Source organism: Salmo salar, chromosome 19 (assembly GCF_965601325.2).
Source record: "Salmo salar chromosome 19, fSalSal1, whole genome shotgun sequence".
Taxonomy (NCBI): domain Eukaryota; kingdom Metazoa; phylum Chordata; class Actinopteri; order Salmoniformes; family Salmonidae; genus Salmo; species Salmo salar.
In genome coordinates this window covers 62,199,147-62,211,492 of record NC_138309.1, presented here as the reverse complement: position 1 = coordinate 62,211,492, position 12,346 = coordinate 62,199,147, and the positions used below count along the sequence as shown (strand labels likewise).

Here is a 12,346-nt window from a genome sequence, read left to right as displayed (position 1 = left end):
CTGGCTACCTATTTGAATTACACAATGGCACAGTGAGTACGGCGACGTACAAGGAATTTGACCAAAAACCATAGCTCCATGCACGTTTAATGGGGGAGTTGTGGTGAGAATGCATACAGCTACAGATGAGGTGGATGAAGAAGCTGGAGATGACAGTTTTGGAAATTACACGTGAGACCCAACACGGGGCACACACACACCTTTAATGCAATCAAAACAGCAGTACTACAGGAAAACATTGAAGTGTTTCAAGAATGTTTGTAATGATTAAACTACACAATTACACACAACTCCCTCTCCACCAGCTAAAGGCAATCTTAAACCAAGTACGTTAATACAGCCAGAGGAATTCCAACCACTTATCACAATTAACCCACAGTGCATTAAATCTATAGATATTTGTATATATCTTCTAGGGAATTTAACATTTTTGCTCCATTTAAAAACAGATTCATTGAACAATTCTTTATAAATAAAACCAGTGGAAAAACAAAGCTAAGTCCATACAACTCTTCTTTACAAATAGATCCCCATAGACAACACAGAAATCATGTGAACTCCCAAATTAATGCAGGAGGATAAAAATGCAGTAGGGCCCTTTGGTGAGCGCTCTAAGACGAGGCAGAAACCAGCGAGAAACCTGGCGAGCCTGAACGCCATTAAACCAGTGGGGGGGAAGAATCTCCATACATTTACATACACAGGACAGACAAATCACTACATTGCGCATTTACAAGAAGTCTGACTATCAAATCTGGACTGTACACATTGTAGAGATAAGACCATATATACGGAGCCATTTTTAATTATGTCATTATTTTCCACGTTCATCACTTTTTCATACATTTTTTTTCCTTTTTACATTTTATTTCTGGTTTTACTCTTTTCTCCAGCAGCAACATATAGGACAGATTTTGGTGGAGAATTTAGTGGTCTATTTCGTGGACAGGATGAGGGCCACGATGAGACCGTAGAGTCCGAGGACCTCGGCGAAGATCAAGATGAGGATCATGCCCACAAAAAGCCGGGGCTGCTGGGCCGTGCCCCTAACGCCCGCGTCACCTACGATGCCAATGGCAAAGCCAGCTGCCAGCCCGCTCAAGCCCACACTCAGGCCAGCACCCAGGTGGAGGAAACTCCTACAGCAGAGAGAGGATTACAATAGGATCAATACAATGGACAGGGTTACTATGTGATACAGAATGAACAATGATAAAAGCAAGTAGAGATGTTTTCAATAAGACATTTGGCAATAAAACTACAACTTCCACAGTATATTCAATGTCAGGCGTTATGGATTGACGGACCAGTTGCCTCCCAGCCTCTTCTAAGTTCCTCACATTGTAGTATTAGGAAAGAGGAAATGCAACTCGAGCCCATTTCTAGACGTAAGAGATGTCATGAGAGGGGTTAGGCTTACTTGTAGAGGGTGACCTTCTCAGAGATGTTGTTGGCAATGAGCACCGCTACTACCAGGCCGTAGATGGCTATGATACCCGCCATGACCACGGGGATGATCGACTTCATGATGAGCTCCGGCCTCATCACCGACATGGCAGCGATCCCTGTGCCACTCTTAGCCGTCCCATAGGCTGCTCCTAAGGCTGGTGGAGGGGAAAGGAGGTAGAGTATTAGGGAGATATAATACATAGTGTTCCACTTCATTCTGTGATTAGATCAATGTACAAATACAGTAGAACACAGGGTTGAGCAACATGAGGAACTGAAATTGAAGATCGTAATGTAATCAGTTTCTGTTCCCTTTACGAACAAGGTCAACATGGCTACAGCTGGGAAATTCTGCTTGTGTACGAGGAAATTACCAGCATCATGTTTTCCCCCCCAAAACAGCGCCTTGCCACTGATGTGCTCGACTGCGGTTCTCAAACCAGCCATTCCCCTTTACAGCTACGGTTCAGGCTAATTCTACTCGCCTCAACCCATAGTTCCCAACAGGGAATGGAGCTGTTTAACCCCTTTCATTCCATGGCTCTGTGCCAGAGCTGCAGTGTTCTAAATCACTCCGCCTCCCGGCCTGAAAAACACTCATTAGGCTCGTCACACAGGAAGCTTCTGACGTCAGAGGACAGCAGGATGCCACATCCCTCCAGAGGCAACCAGCAGCAGCACAGAAGGGACACAAACCAGCACCAGTCATAGAAATCGAGTCTATTCATTCTATTTCTATGACAGCACTAACCAGTAGGGGCCCCGCATAACGCAGTCAGCACAGAAAGGCGGCGCGTGACAGAGACCATGAGGCAGAGAGCCATATGGACATTTCACTATTACTACAACGGTGCATCTAAAAATAAAAAAATACAAAAAGACAATCCGAGAAAGGGATACTGCAAGATTTGGAAAGTAGATAAATTACCTAAATCTCAGAGTCAGACAAACTCATGGATACAATGTGTCTCTGCATGCAGTTGAAATTATTGAAGTTAGCATATCGTTAGCTTAGCACAATTGCTGGAAGTCTGCCAGTGCAGAAGCCAGTTCCTCAAAAGCTGGATATAATACCTAACTACTCCAAAGCTGGGTGGTTGGTCATTTATAGTCTTACAAAGCTATACATAGTAACCAACATTTAATACATTTCACTGATAATCATAAAAACAAGATTCTATCCACTCCCTCATTCTTTCCCCTTTGTAGCATAGAGGTCGCAATCTCAATGGCACTGCCCGTGTGCTCACAGACACCATAATAGGACAGATACAACATTGTGAACTCTATACATCTCTATGCGACAACGGGAAAGAATGAGGAAGTGGATATAATCTCTAGAGACAGGAAGAAGAGGCTGGCCAATCCTTAAAATGTGCGCATGGCAGTCAGCAACCCGTCAGGCCACTACTCCCTCTACATTCACTACTTCATCACAAGACTGACGCCGTCGATGCAAGGTTTAATCACTCAGGCCATATAGAGAAGAGTTGTTCAGCCCCTGAATACGAGTGACTTAAAGTGGATGCTGTCTGGACCTACATCACTGATAGCAGAGCGAGGCATTCAGTCATGTTCAGAATTTGTCAAACCATTGAGCCAATTTACAAAATTCGAGACAAAGTAGTACCAATACCCAAATGCATTTACTGCATATTGGTTTCGAGTTTCCCATCAAATGTGTCTTGGTTTTACGAAATAGCCAAGCACTTCTCAATCTCACTTGAGAGGGAAGTCTATCAACAGAAGGGCTTTATGTTACAACAGCACCTCAGAGACCAAGACAAGACCACTTCCAACCGCTGAACGGTTCTATACAGTAGAAAATGTCATGCCACAACCACTAAAGCACCATCTTGCAGCTCCCACTCTGACCTGAGGTGGTATATTGTTAATGTAATGACTTCCATGCTGAAGCACAATGATTTACCCTCTCCAAACAGCTGGCCCTTATGCCCGCTCTTTGATAAAGGAAGACCAACAACCGTAGATCGAGAGACTATACCCACCAGTGTCGTGTTCAGTAGAGAAATCGTTTTTAGTGAAATTAGAGAATTAGTCAACTACAATCAGTGTTCTAATTGGGAGCTGCATTTTGTTTTTTGCAATGGTGTGCTTTACTGAACACGACCCAGATCTACCTCAATGAGTGACAGACATTTGGGGCGGCAGGTAGCCTAGTGGTTAGAGCGTTGGACCAAAAGGTTGCAAGATCGAATCCCTGAGCTGACAAGGTAAAAATCTGTCGTTCTGCCCCTGAACACGGCAGTTAAACTGTTCCAAGGCCGTCATTGACAATAAGAATTTGTTCTCAACTGACTTGCCTAGTTAAATAAAGGTAAAATAAAAAAATGTAAATAAACATGCAGAGCGTGTTTAGGTTAGTGGAGACAAGGTCCCATGGCTTTATTCTCTGAAGATTAAAATGTTGAGTTTGAGGACTGCTGCAATGGGTGGCATGAGAGGCAGAACCCCTGTGCTTTAATCCTAATCCTCTGCAGAGGTAAAGAGCTTTCACCCCCCCATATCACTCATTAACCTCACTACACTCAGACGCTCTGCAATGTAAAGATACTGTGGAGACGGAAGTAATCAAACAGGTGTTCAGTGAAAAAGATGCTCAAACCCAAACAGCCCTTTTATCAGTACTTTAATATGAAGCATAGCAAACTCTTGGTCTTAAACAGCACATTAACTGTAAGCTACCTTGATGAAACCGTAGTGGACAGTATTGCAGTGAAGCCAGGGATATTGCCCAAGCATCTACATCTGCTTTGCAATATAGCAATCATTTATTTAGCATAAAAAAAGAACATACTGGTCCATCTAATTAAATATTTTGAGTGAACAATCCCTAAATAAAGTTTATAGACGCTGAATCCGGGTTTAGTAGTGATGTGAGGGATCAAAATGGTCAAATGGAGTAAATAAGACCATTAGAATAATGTACTCTCATCTCCACATGGTGTTATGGAAAAATAAAGCTACTCCTAAATCTATTGAACCAACCGACAGAAAATATGCCATTTGAGCAGTAATAGAACAAAACTAGACAACAAAAAAAGCAAGTAAATAGTCAAAATAGTTTGACTCATTAGACAAAAAGAGATGAGCTTTGAGTGTAGGGAGGACACAATCCAGCTCAGTTAAAAATTAGGACTTTTGTACAACACCAGGCTTTTAGGAGACGTCTTAAATACACCAGTAGATGACGTGTTAACACTTAAGCCTTGATGTCTGCAATAGTCAAACATTTTTAAATTATGCCCCTACTTTGGGCTTTATAACACACTATAAATTCTGAAGTCAAGCATCTCCTCCAGTGCCATGAATAGGCTATTAGTTGTTAGGAGGGATAGGGTGTGCACTACTGATATAAATGTGCAGTACAGCTCACTATGGTAGACTGGGTCAGCCAGTGAAGGATATCGCTAAATGCTCGTCACAGCCAGTCAGAGCCTGTACTGACTACCAACCAAGAGCAGAGGCCTCAAGCAGTGAAGGCTGCAGACATAACAGCCCAAAACCCTACTAACCCGTCGATATGACGCAAGCGCAACTGAGGATGAGCAACTTGGAACAGCCACCGCCACTAGGGCTGGCACAATGACAGTACAACTGACCGCCATGAAAATAAAATAAACGTTTATTTTTTGGGAACGAAGATCTGACTGAAGACGGGACAGCCGGGTATTATTGGCTAACCGCACTTTCTGTGATGAAACTTTGTTGTCCCTTGCCGAAACGAGCAAGGTGTTGTTGCAAACAATGAATAGAATGGGCTTGGAACCTCTAACCCTGGAAATTCGACTGGTAAACTCATTACTCCAATTCCTACTTTTCTCCTATGGGTGCAATGGCCACCAGTCCACCCATTATGTCATCATTGACTTGAACGGGGATGCCCAATCTCCTATGGCAGCACATGGAAAGGAGAAAAAAAAATAAAAAAAATAAAAATAAAAATCAGCATTTAAAATGTGTGTATGCTATTCGAACGGTTATTACGGAGATCGGCCATTTGGCTGGCCAATTATATTCATCCAAAATTCCATGATCGTCAGAGCCCTATGCAGCGATCTCAGGTTTATCACCAGAAAGTAACACGTCGTTTAATGAAATCTAGCCACAACAACCAGTTATCAAATTATTAAGCTATCGATTATGTTAATTCTACAGTACAACTCATGGCGATGTTTTAAGGATGTTCACGATGCCTCTGTTACAAGTGAGACTTCTAACCAATATTTTGGATTCCATCATGGTGCCTCCACCGTGCCAAAGCAGATCCTTCACACTGAGTTAAGACATGAAAGAATATAACTGGGAACGGCAACAGTGAAATAAGTGTGAGACGGTCTTCAGAGGCTGCTGCATGCATTTTAAAATTATCATGAAGCACAATATAGGCAATGGTTTACAAACACATAAACCAGTAGATCAAAAACTCATTGAAAATCAATAGATAAAATGGCTATTTACACATTGTTTCTCAATCTCAAGTATGGTGGTGGTGCAGACACCACAAGATGGCAGGCTTACATTTCCTGTAGGATATAAACCCTGTAAGATGCTTAATGCTGCTGGGCCATCATCACCGGTGTCCCTAATCAGCCCCCTCCACTGGGTGCCTGCGCCACCCACCAGCAGCCCTCTCAGCTGGCTAATTCCCCATCTGTCACTCCTTCCCACCATGCCCGTCACAGATCACGCCCACTGCCAGCTACAGGGGCTACCCACGCTGCCCTGTGCCGTCACTATCCATAGGAGCGCAGAGTCAGCACAAAACATGTATACGACTCCAGCTAGGTTAGCCTCTAGCCAGTGTGTTTGGGCTGCGAAAAGGAGTACAAGTAGACTTACTTAATGCACTAGACAGGAGTATAACTGAGGCCACCCTTCATCCACAAGTTATTACAGAACCATGTTTTCTATAGGCCATAGGCCATTTTCAAAACCAAAGCTGAACTACAGTACAGCCAGTAAGGCTAGAGTCAACAATGACCTTTTTTGTTTTTTCACAACCAAAGAAATTTCCCCAAATATGAGCTCTTAATTGTGCAGTTAGGCTTAAATGGCTAAGATGCTGGCCATTACTCAATACAACTGCCCAGGTTGACAGACCACCACACAGTAAAGGAGCCAATAGTGCCACATACAGCCCTAACTGCTTGTAGCTGGAAGGTGACAGAAATTACATTTTGGATGAAGGCAATACCCTCTAGCTACTAGCAGTTAGGGCATCGACAGAAATTGAATTTTGGATGAAGGTAATTGGCCAGCCAAATGGTCTCCAGAATAACCATTTGAATAGCAAAACCATTTTCTCCTCTCTTCACTGCATGTGCTGCCATTGAAATATAATGGGCATCCCCATTCAAGTCAATGAAGGCAGCCATTGCGAGTGTACCCAGAAGGCGCAAAGAATGAAGTTAAAGCAGGAAGTAAAAGCAGGAAGTGTACATGTCAATTGTCATTGTCTTACGTCATATTGCGTCACTGTGCTATCTGACGTGCAAGGACATCGTGAGCCACTGCAGTGACTTCATCAGCTGTTCATTCAACTCAACTGACATTACAAAACACACATTCCATTTCGTTTTATTTAACTAGGAAAGTCAGTTAAGAACAAATTCTTAGTTAAAATGATGGCCTACCCCGGCCAAACCCTAACGATGCTGGGCCAATAGGGCGGTGCACAATGATACAGCCTGGAATCGAACCAGGGCCTGTAGTGACACCTCTAGCACTGAGATGCAGTGCCTTAGACCGCTGCGCCACTCGGGAGCCCCGAGCCTGTTCTATTCATTACATTTCTGTGAGCTGCTGCATTGTGTTGCTTGTTTCAGCAGGGCACAACAAAGTTATCACTTTAAGAATCCATGACACAGCAGAAACGGACTCAACCGCACTAATGCCCGGCTGTCCCGTCTTCAGTCAGCTGTTGGTTAAAAAAAAAAAAACATCTCAGATATCTTTTATCTATATTATTTTAACGGTTAAGACTTATTTTATTTTCATGACAGTCTTCATCCATAACCATGTGCCAGCCCTACTAGCAGAAGCTGCATGATTTAAAATCCCCACTAGGTCATGCCCTATATAACATGACAATTTAGCAGAAAGTCAATTTTTCGAGAACATGCTGCATCAGTCCAAAATCAGCTTTGCCACATGCAGCCTAAGCCGTGCTAAAAAGAACAGACATTTGATAAAGGGCACAAAAACGCAATTATAAAAAGGAGAAACAGTACTTTGTGAAATGGTCTAATTACAGTCCTACTAGTGTCTCCTTTTCACCTAATTTACCACCAGATTTACTGAAGGCACATCTCAATAGGTGGTCCAGGTATCCTCATGATATGGCACAAGTGTGTGTGGGGGGGGGGGGGGGGTGTTCTCTATTGTTCCCGCAAACAAGAGGTAGGCCGATAACAGAAGGCACCATCAGACCAACTACTTGAATGGCCTACTCCTTGAAATAAAATAAAAATAAAAATGCTAAGAAAATGTTTTTATCCTTACTTTCTCTGGTACTTTTGTATACTTTAGTCAGTAGTTCTGAAGAAGCTCACGAGCCTAAAGTGGTCCCCTGAAAATGGAGTACTACATCACCTACACTATATGACCAAAAGTATGTGGACACTTGCTCGTCGAACATTTCATTCCAAAATCATGGGCATTAATATGGAGTTGGTCCCCCCTTCGCTGCTTTAACCACCTCCACTGTCCCGCAACTGCTTTCCACTAGATGTTGGAACATTGCTGCGGGGACTTGCTTCCATTCAGCCACAAGCTCATTAGAAAGGTCGGTCACTGATCTTGGGCTATTAGGCCTGGCTCGCAGACTGGGTTCCAATTCATCCCAAAGGTGATCGATGGGGTTGAGGTTAGGGCTCTGTGCAGGCCAGTCTTGACAAACCATTTCAGTATGGACCTCGCTTTGGGTACTGTCATGCTGAAACAGGAAAGGGCTTTCCCAAACTAATGCCACAAAGTTGGAAGCACAGAATATCATTGTAACTAGGGCCTAGCCCGAACCACAAAAAACATCCCCAGACCATTATTCCTCCTCCACCAAACTTTACAGTTGGCACTATGCATTGGGGCAGGTAGCGTTCTCCTGGCATCCGCCAAACCAAGATTTGTCCGTCGGACTGCCAGATGAGGCGTGATTCATCACTCAAGAGAACGTGTTTCCATTGCTCCAAAGTCTAATGGTTGCCAGCTTTACACCACTCCAGCCGACGCTTGGCATTGTGCATGGTGATCTTAGGCTTGTGTACGGCTGCTCGGCCATGGAAGCCCATTTCATGAAGCTCCCGACGAACAGTTCTTGTCCTGACGTTGCTTCCAGAGGCAGTTTGGAACTCAGTACTGAGTGTTGAAACTGAGGACAGACAATCTTTGCTTGCTACGCACTTCAACGGTCCCGTTCTGTAAGGTTGTTGCTCCTAGACGTTTCCACTTCACATTAACTGCACTTGCAGTTGACTGGGGCAGCTCTAGCAGGGCATTTTTTTTGTTGACAAACTGACTTGTTGGAAAGGTGGCATTCTATGACGGCCCCACATTGAAAGTCACTGAGCTCTTCAGTAAGGCCATTGCATGGCCGTGTGCTCGATTTTATACACCCTTCAGCAACGGGTGTGGCTGAACTAGCCAAAGCTACTAATTTGAAGGTGTGTCCACATACTTTTGTACTAAATAATTGATATTTTGTACTACATCATTGATCTGTTGTACTACATCATTGATCTGTTTCGCTCTGCTGTGGGTGCAATATACATCTTGCTAGCTGTCACTCATATGGCGAGAGGTTGAAGCTCATTGGTTGAACTCGAATTGCTATGAGGCTGGGCCCACGTTGGGGGGAGAAAAAAAATGGCACGACACAGCTTCCAGAAAAACTGTTGTTTTCAAACTAGAGATTGTGGCTAATTAAGGTGAGACAGTAATTCTGCATGTATGAGCTACACATTAACACATACAGATCATAGCAGGAGTACGGTCCCGTGTGGCTCAGTTGGTAGAGCATGGTGTTTGCAACGCCAGGGTTGTGGGTTCGATTCCCATGGGGGACCAGTACGGAGAAAAAAAATGTATGAAATGTATGCATTCACTACTGTAAAAAAAAATAAAAATAAAAAATAAAAAAAATATAAAAAAATAAAAAATAAAAAAATCGCTCTGGATAAGAGCGTCTGCTAAATGACTAAAATGTAAATGTAAATAAAGCTCCGGAACATGTCTAAGTGTGTGTACATTACTGTATTAAGTGGCATATTGTTTTTCCACTGAAAAAAATGTTAAAAAGATTTCTGGAGTGCATGTTTAAACACTGATTCCTAATTTTGGCCTAGTGATAGCCCAAACCATGCATCTTGCAGTCAATGGCACAGTTGGTTGGTATGCTGTTAGGAAGTATATTATGCGAAATGCTTGAGTGAATGCATCAGACATAACAGGACAATAAAAAAAAGACCAAGACAATACATCACCTTCCTCCCTGTTCTCATTTGTCATGAGAAAGATCACTAGACAGTCATTTCTACACCTTCACTTGGACCTGAGGCCATCCAGAATATGAGCCAGAGATCAAATTGGACCGAGTTGCCAATTTATCTTATTAGACATGCAAATGTATCATAAATATGATTAAATGTTCTATATTAAATCGTGTTTTAGTGGTAGATTGTTTATAGGTCTACACCACAAGTGCACTTTCTCAATCCTTTGCTACTTTCACATTCCAAATCACAAGTCCAATCATATGATTGTCATGTGATATTGATGCAAATGCCATTTTCCTTGAATCTAAGTTGTCTCGTGCAGTTCACTTCCATTTCAATTATCTGAGGCCTATACACATGAATTGGTCCACAAGCGCCCAATTCCTATGCAGTAGCCTTTTAAATCACCCGAATTTACATGGAATTGTTCGTATGACGTGGCCCAAACGATGGCATTCCATTCACTTGTTTGTCAGCGCATGAGCGTGCTCCCCTGCTGGTTATGCCTAACGTTACATTGCACAAATCTATAACCAATTTGAGTTGGTATTCTTCATAGTATCAGTTGTATATACTCAACATCTGACACTGATGGTCAATATTCACCATCAATAGGTCTCCTGCTTTCATAATGACCAACTCGCCGAAGATACCAGTAACGTTACGCTCAAATCTGGTGGTGTCGTAGTGTGGCGCATGTCGCAAAGCGTAAAACTAAAAGCGCCTAAAATTGAGAAAGAATGAACTCTCACTTCAAATGCGTTGATCTGAAGGTGTGGTTACTGGTAATGACAGCTTAGCAAAATACTGGACAAGTATATTAGCTAACTAAAGTTAGTTAAAATTTGTCAAATAACGTTACGTCAATGACAGTTTCTGCCTGGGCTCCTTTAACGTTAGCTGGTTTCAAGCAATAACGAGAATTATGCTGTTAAAATTTACAAATTACACATACAATGTATAATTTAAATGCAGCTAGCTAATAAAGATAGTATTTGAATTGTGTGATAATTACCGCTGAAAACCATAGCCGCAGAGGCACCCATCACTGCGAAGAACGGAGAGTATTCGGGGCTTTCAGACGACATTCTTTCTCAACCAGTAAACTAAATAATACAAAACGGCTATTGCTATGTTTCCCAATGGTTTAGGTACTAAACCTATCGAAGGCAACGGTCTTCAGATGTAAACTGGGAAAGGTACAAGAACACCTAGCTAACTAGCAATGTAAATGGACTAGTCACGAATCTTCAGATAAATACCCGGCGTAGCAGCAGCAGCACAAAATGGCGAAGCGGAAAATATCACCTGACTGGTCATATGGATAAAACCCATCATCAACTGTGTGTAGGGGAGGCGTTCACAAGTAACTCTAATAATGATTTACTGCAGCAAATCAAACATAATTAAAATTACATCAACAAAAAAATCTAACATAATTAAAATTACAAAAAACAATTGTATACATTTACGACTAAACCCATGCAAAGTAAATGGTTTATCTCCAGATTCTGTATTTCATTTTTTGAAGGTCATCCCCTATTTTAGTCTCTTTTGGTGTGCTCCGCTGCAGGCTTTGGTGGCGCTCGGTCGTCACTAGTTACCACAGCCACAAATGTCTAAACCCCGCATATTTCTACAATTTACTTTCTAAAAATCAGATTTTAAACATAACCTTAACTTAACCACACTGTTAAACTTATGCCTAACCTTAACATTAAATGACGACCAAAAATGTGATAGAAATGTTGACTTTGTGGCTGTGGTAACTAGTGACAACCCGTCGCGTTCCCATGCTCAGAAGTTGCATGCATCAACCAATGGTTGCATGTACGTCATCACTGGTGTCATCGACTGACAGATTGCTATAGCCTATGATGTGGTTAGCTGAAGCGTAAAATACCTATCCAGGCGTTGTAAGATCTGGCATACGTCAGCAACGCCTGGGCAGAGGAACGCGCCCTTTCCCTTTGCTATCTAGGCATTCACCCTCCTTCAGAATGAGGAATGAAATGAGTGGAAGAAGGGTGTGGATGCTCAGGGGTTATGCCTTTCTCCTTGAAAATTAAGTGAAATACATCTCACTATTGCTCGACAACAATATGCTTCTTACTTGCATTGTTGGAAGTGAGGCTCAATGCATTTTGGATGAATTAAGAATAGCCTAGATATTGAATGACTAAATTCCAAAACAGACATAATGCATTTGAAATCATGCATTTCTTAAAGTGATTTGCACATGATACAATAACACAAATTCAAAATGTACAATTCCGTTGTGAATTAATTTATAAATTTTGCACCTGGATAACATGCAGGAGAGGGTCGTTTACAGTAAGCTGTGATATGCATCAGTCATGTGGAGCGTGAGTGTCAGAGATTGT

The 12,346-nt window shown here is 42.4% G+C and overlaps 1 protein-coding gene across 1 annotated transcript; it reads right to left on the bottom strand.

Annotated features, from left to right (window-relative positions):
• Positions 1–69: 69 nt before the first annotated feature.
• Positions 70–11,278, bottom strand: atp6v0cb (ATPase H+ transporting V0 subunit cb). Its single transcript, XM_014158859.2, has 3 exons — positions 10,978–11,278; positions 1,421–1,604; positions 70–1,139 (listed from the first exon to the last, which is right to left on the bottom strand). The coding sequence occupies exons 1-3, from the start codon at positions 11,048–11,050 to the stop codon at positions 935–937; spliced, it is 462 nt and encodes a 153-aa protein (XP_014014334.1). The 5' UTR covers positions 11,051–11,278; the 3' UTR covers positions 70–934.
• Positions 11,279–12,346: the final 1,068 nt, after the last annotated feature.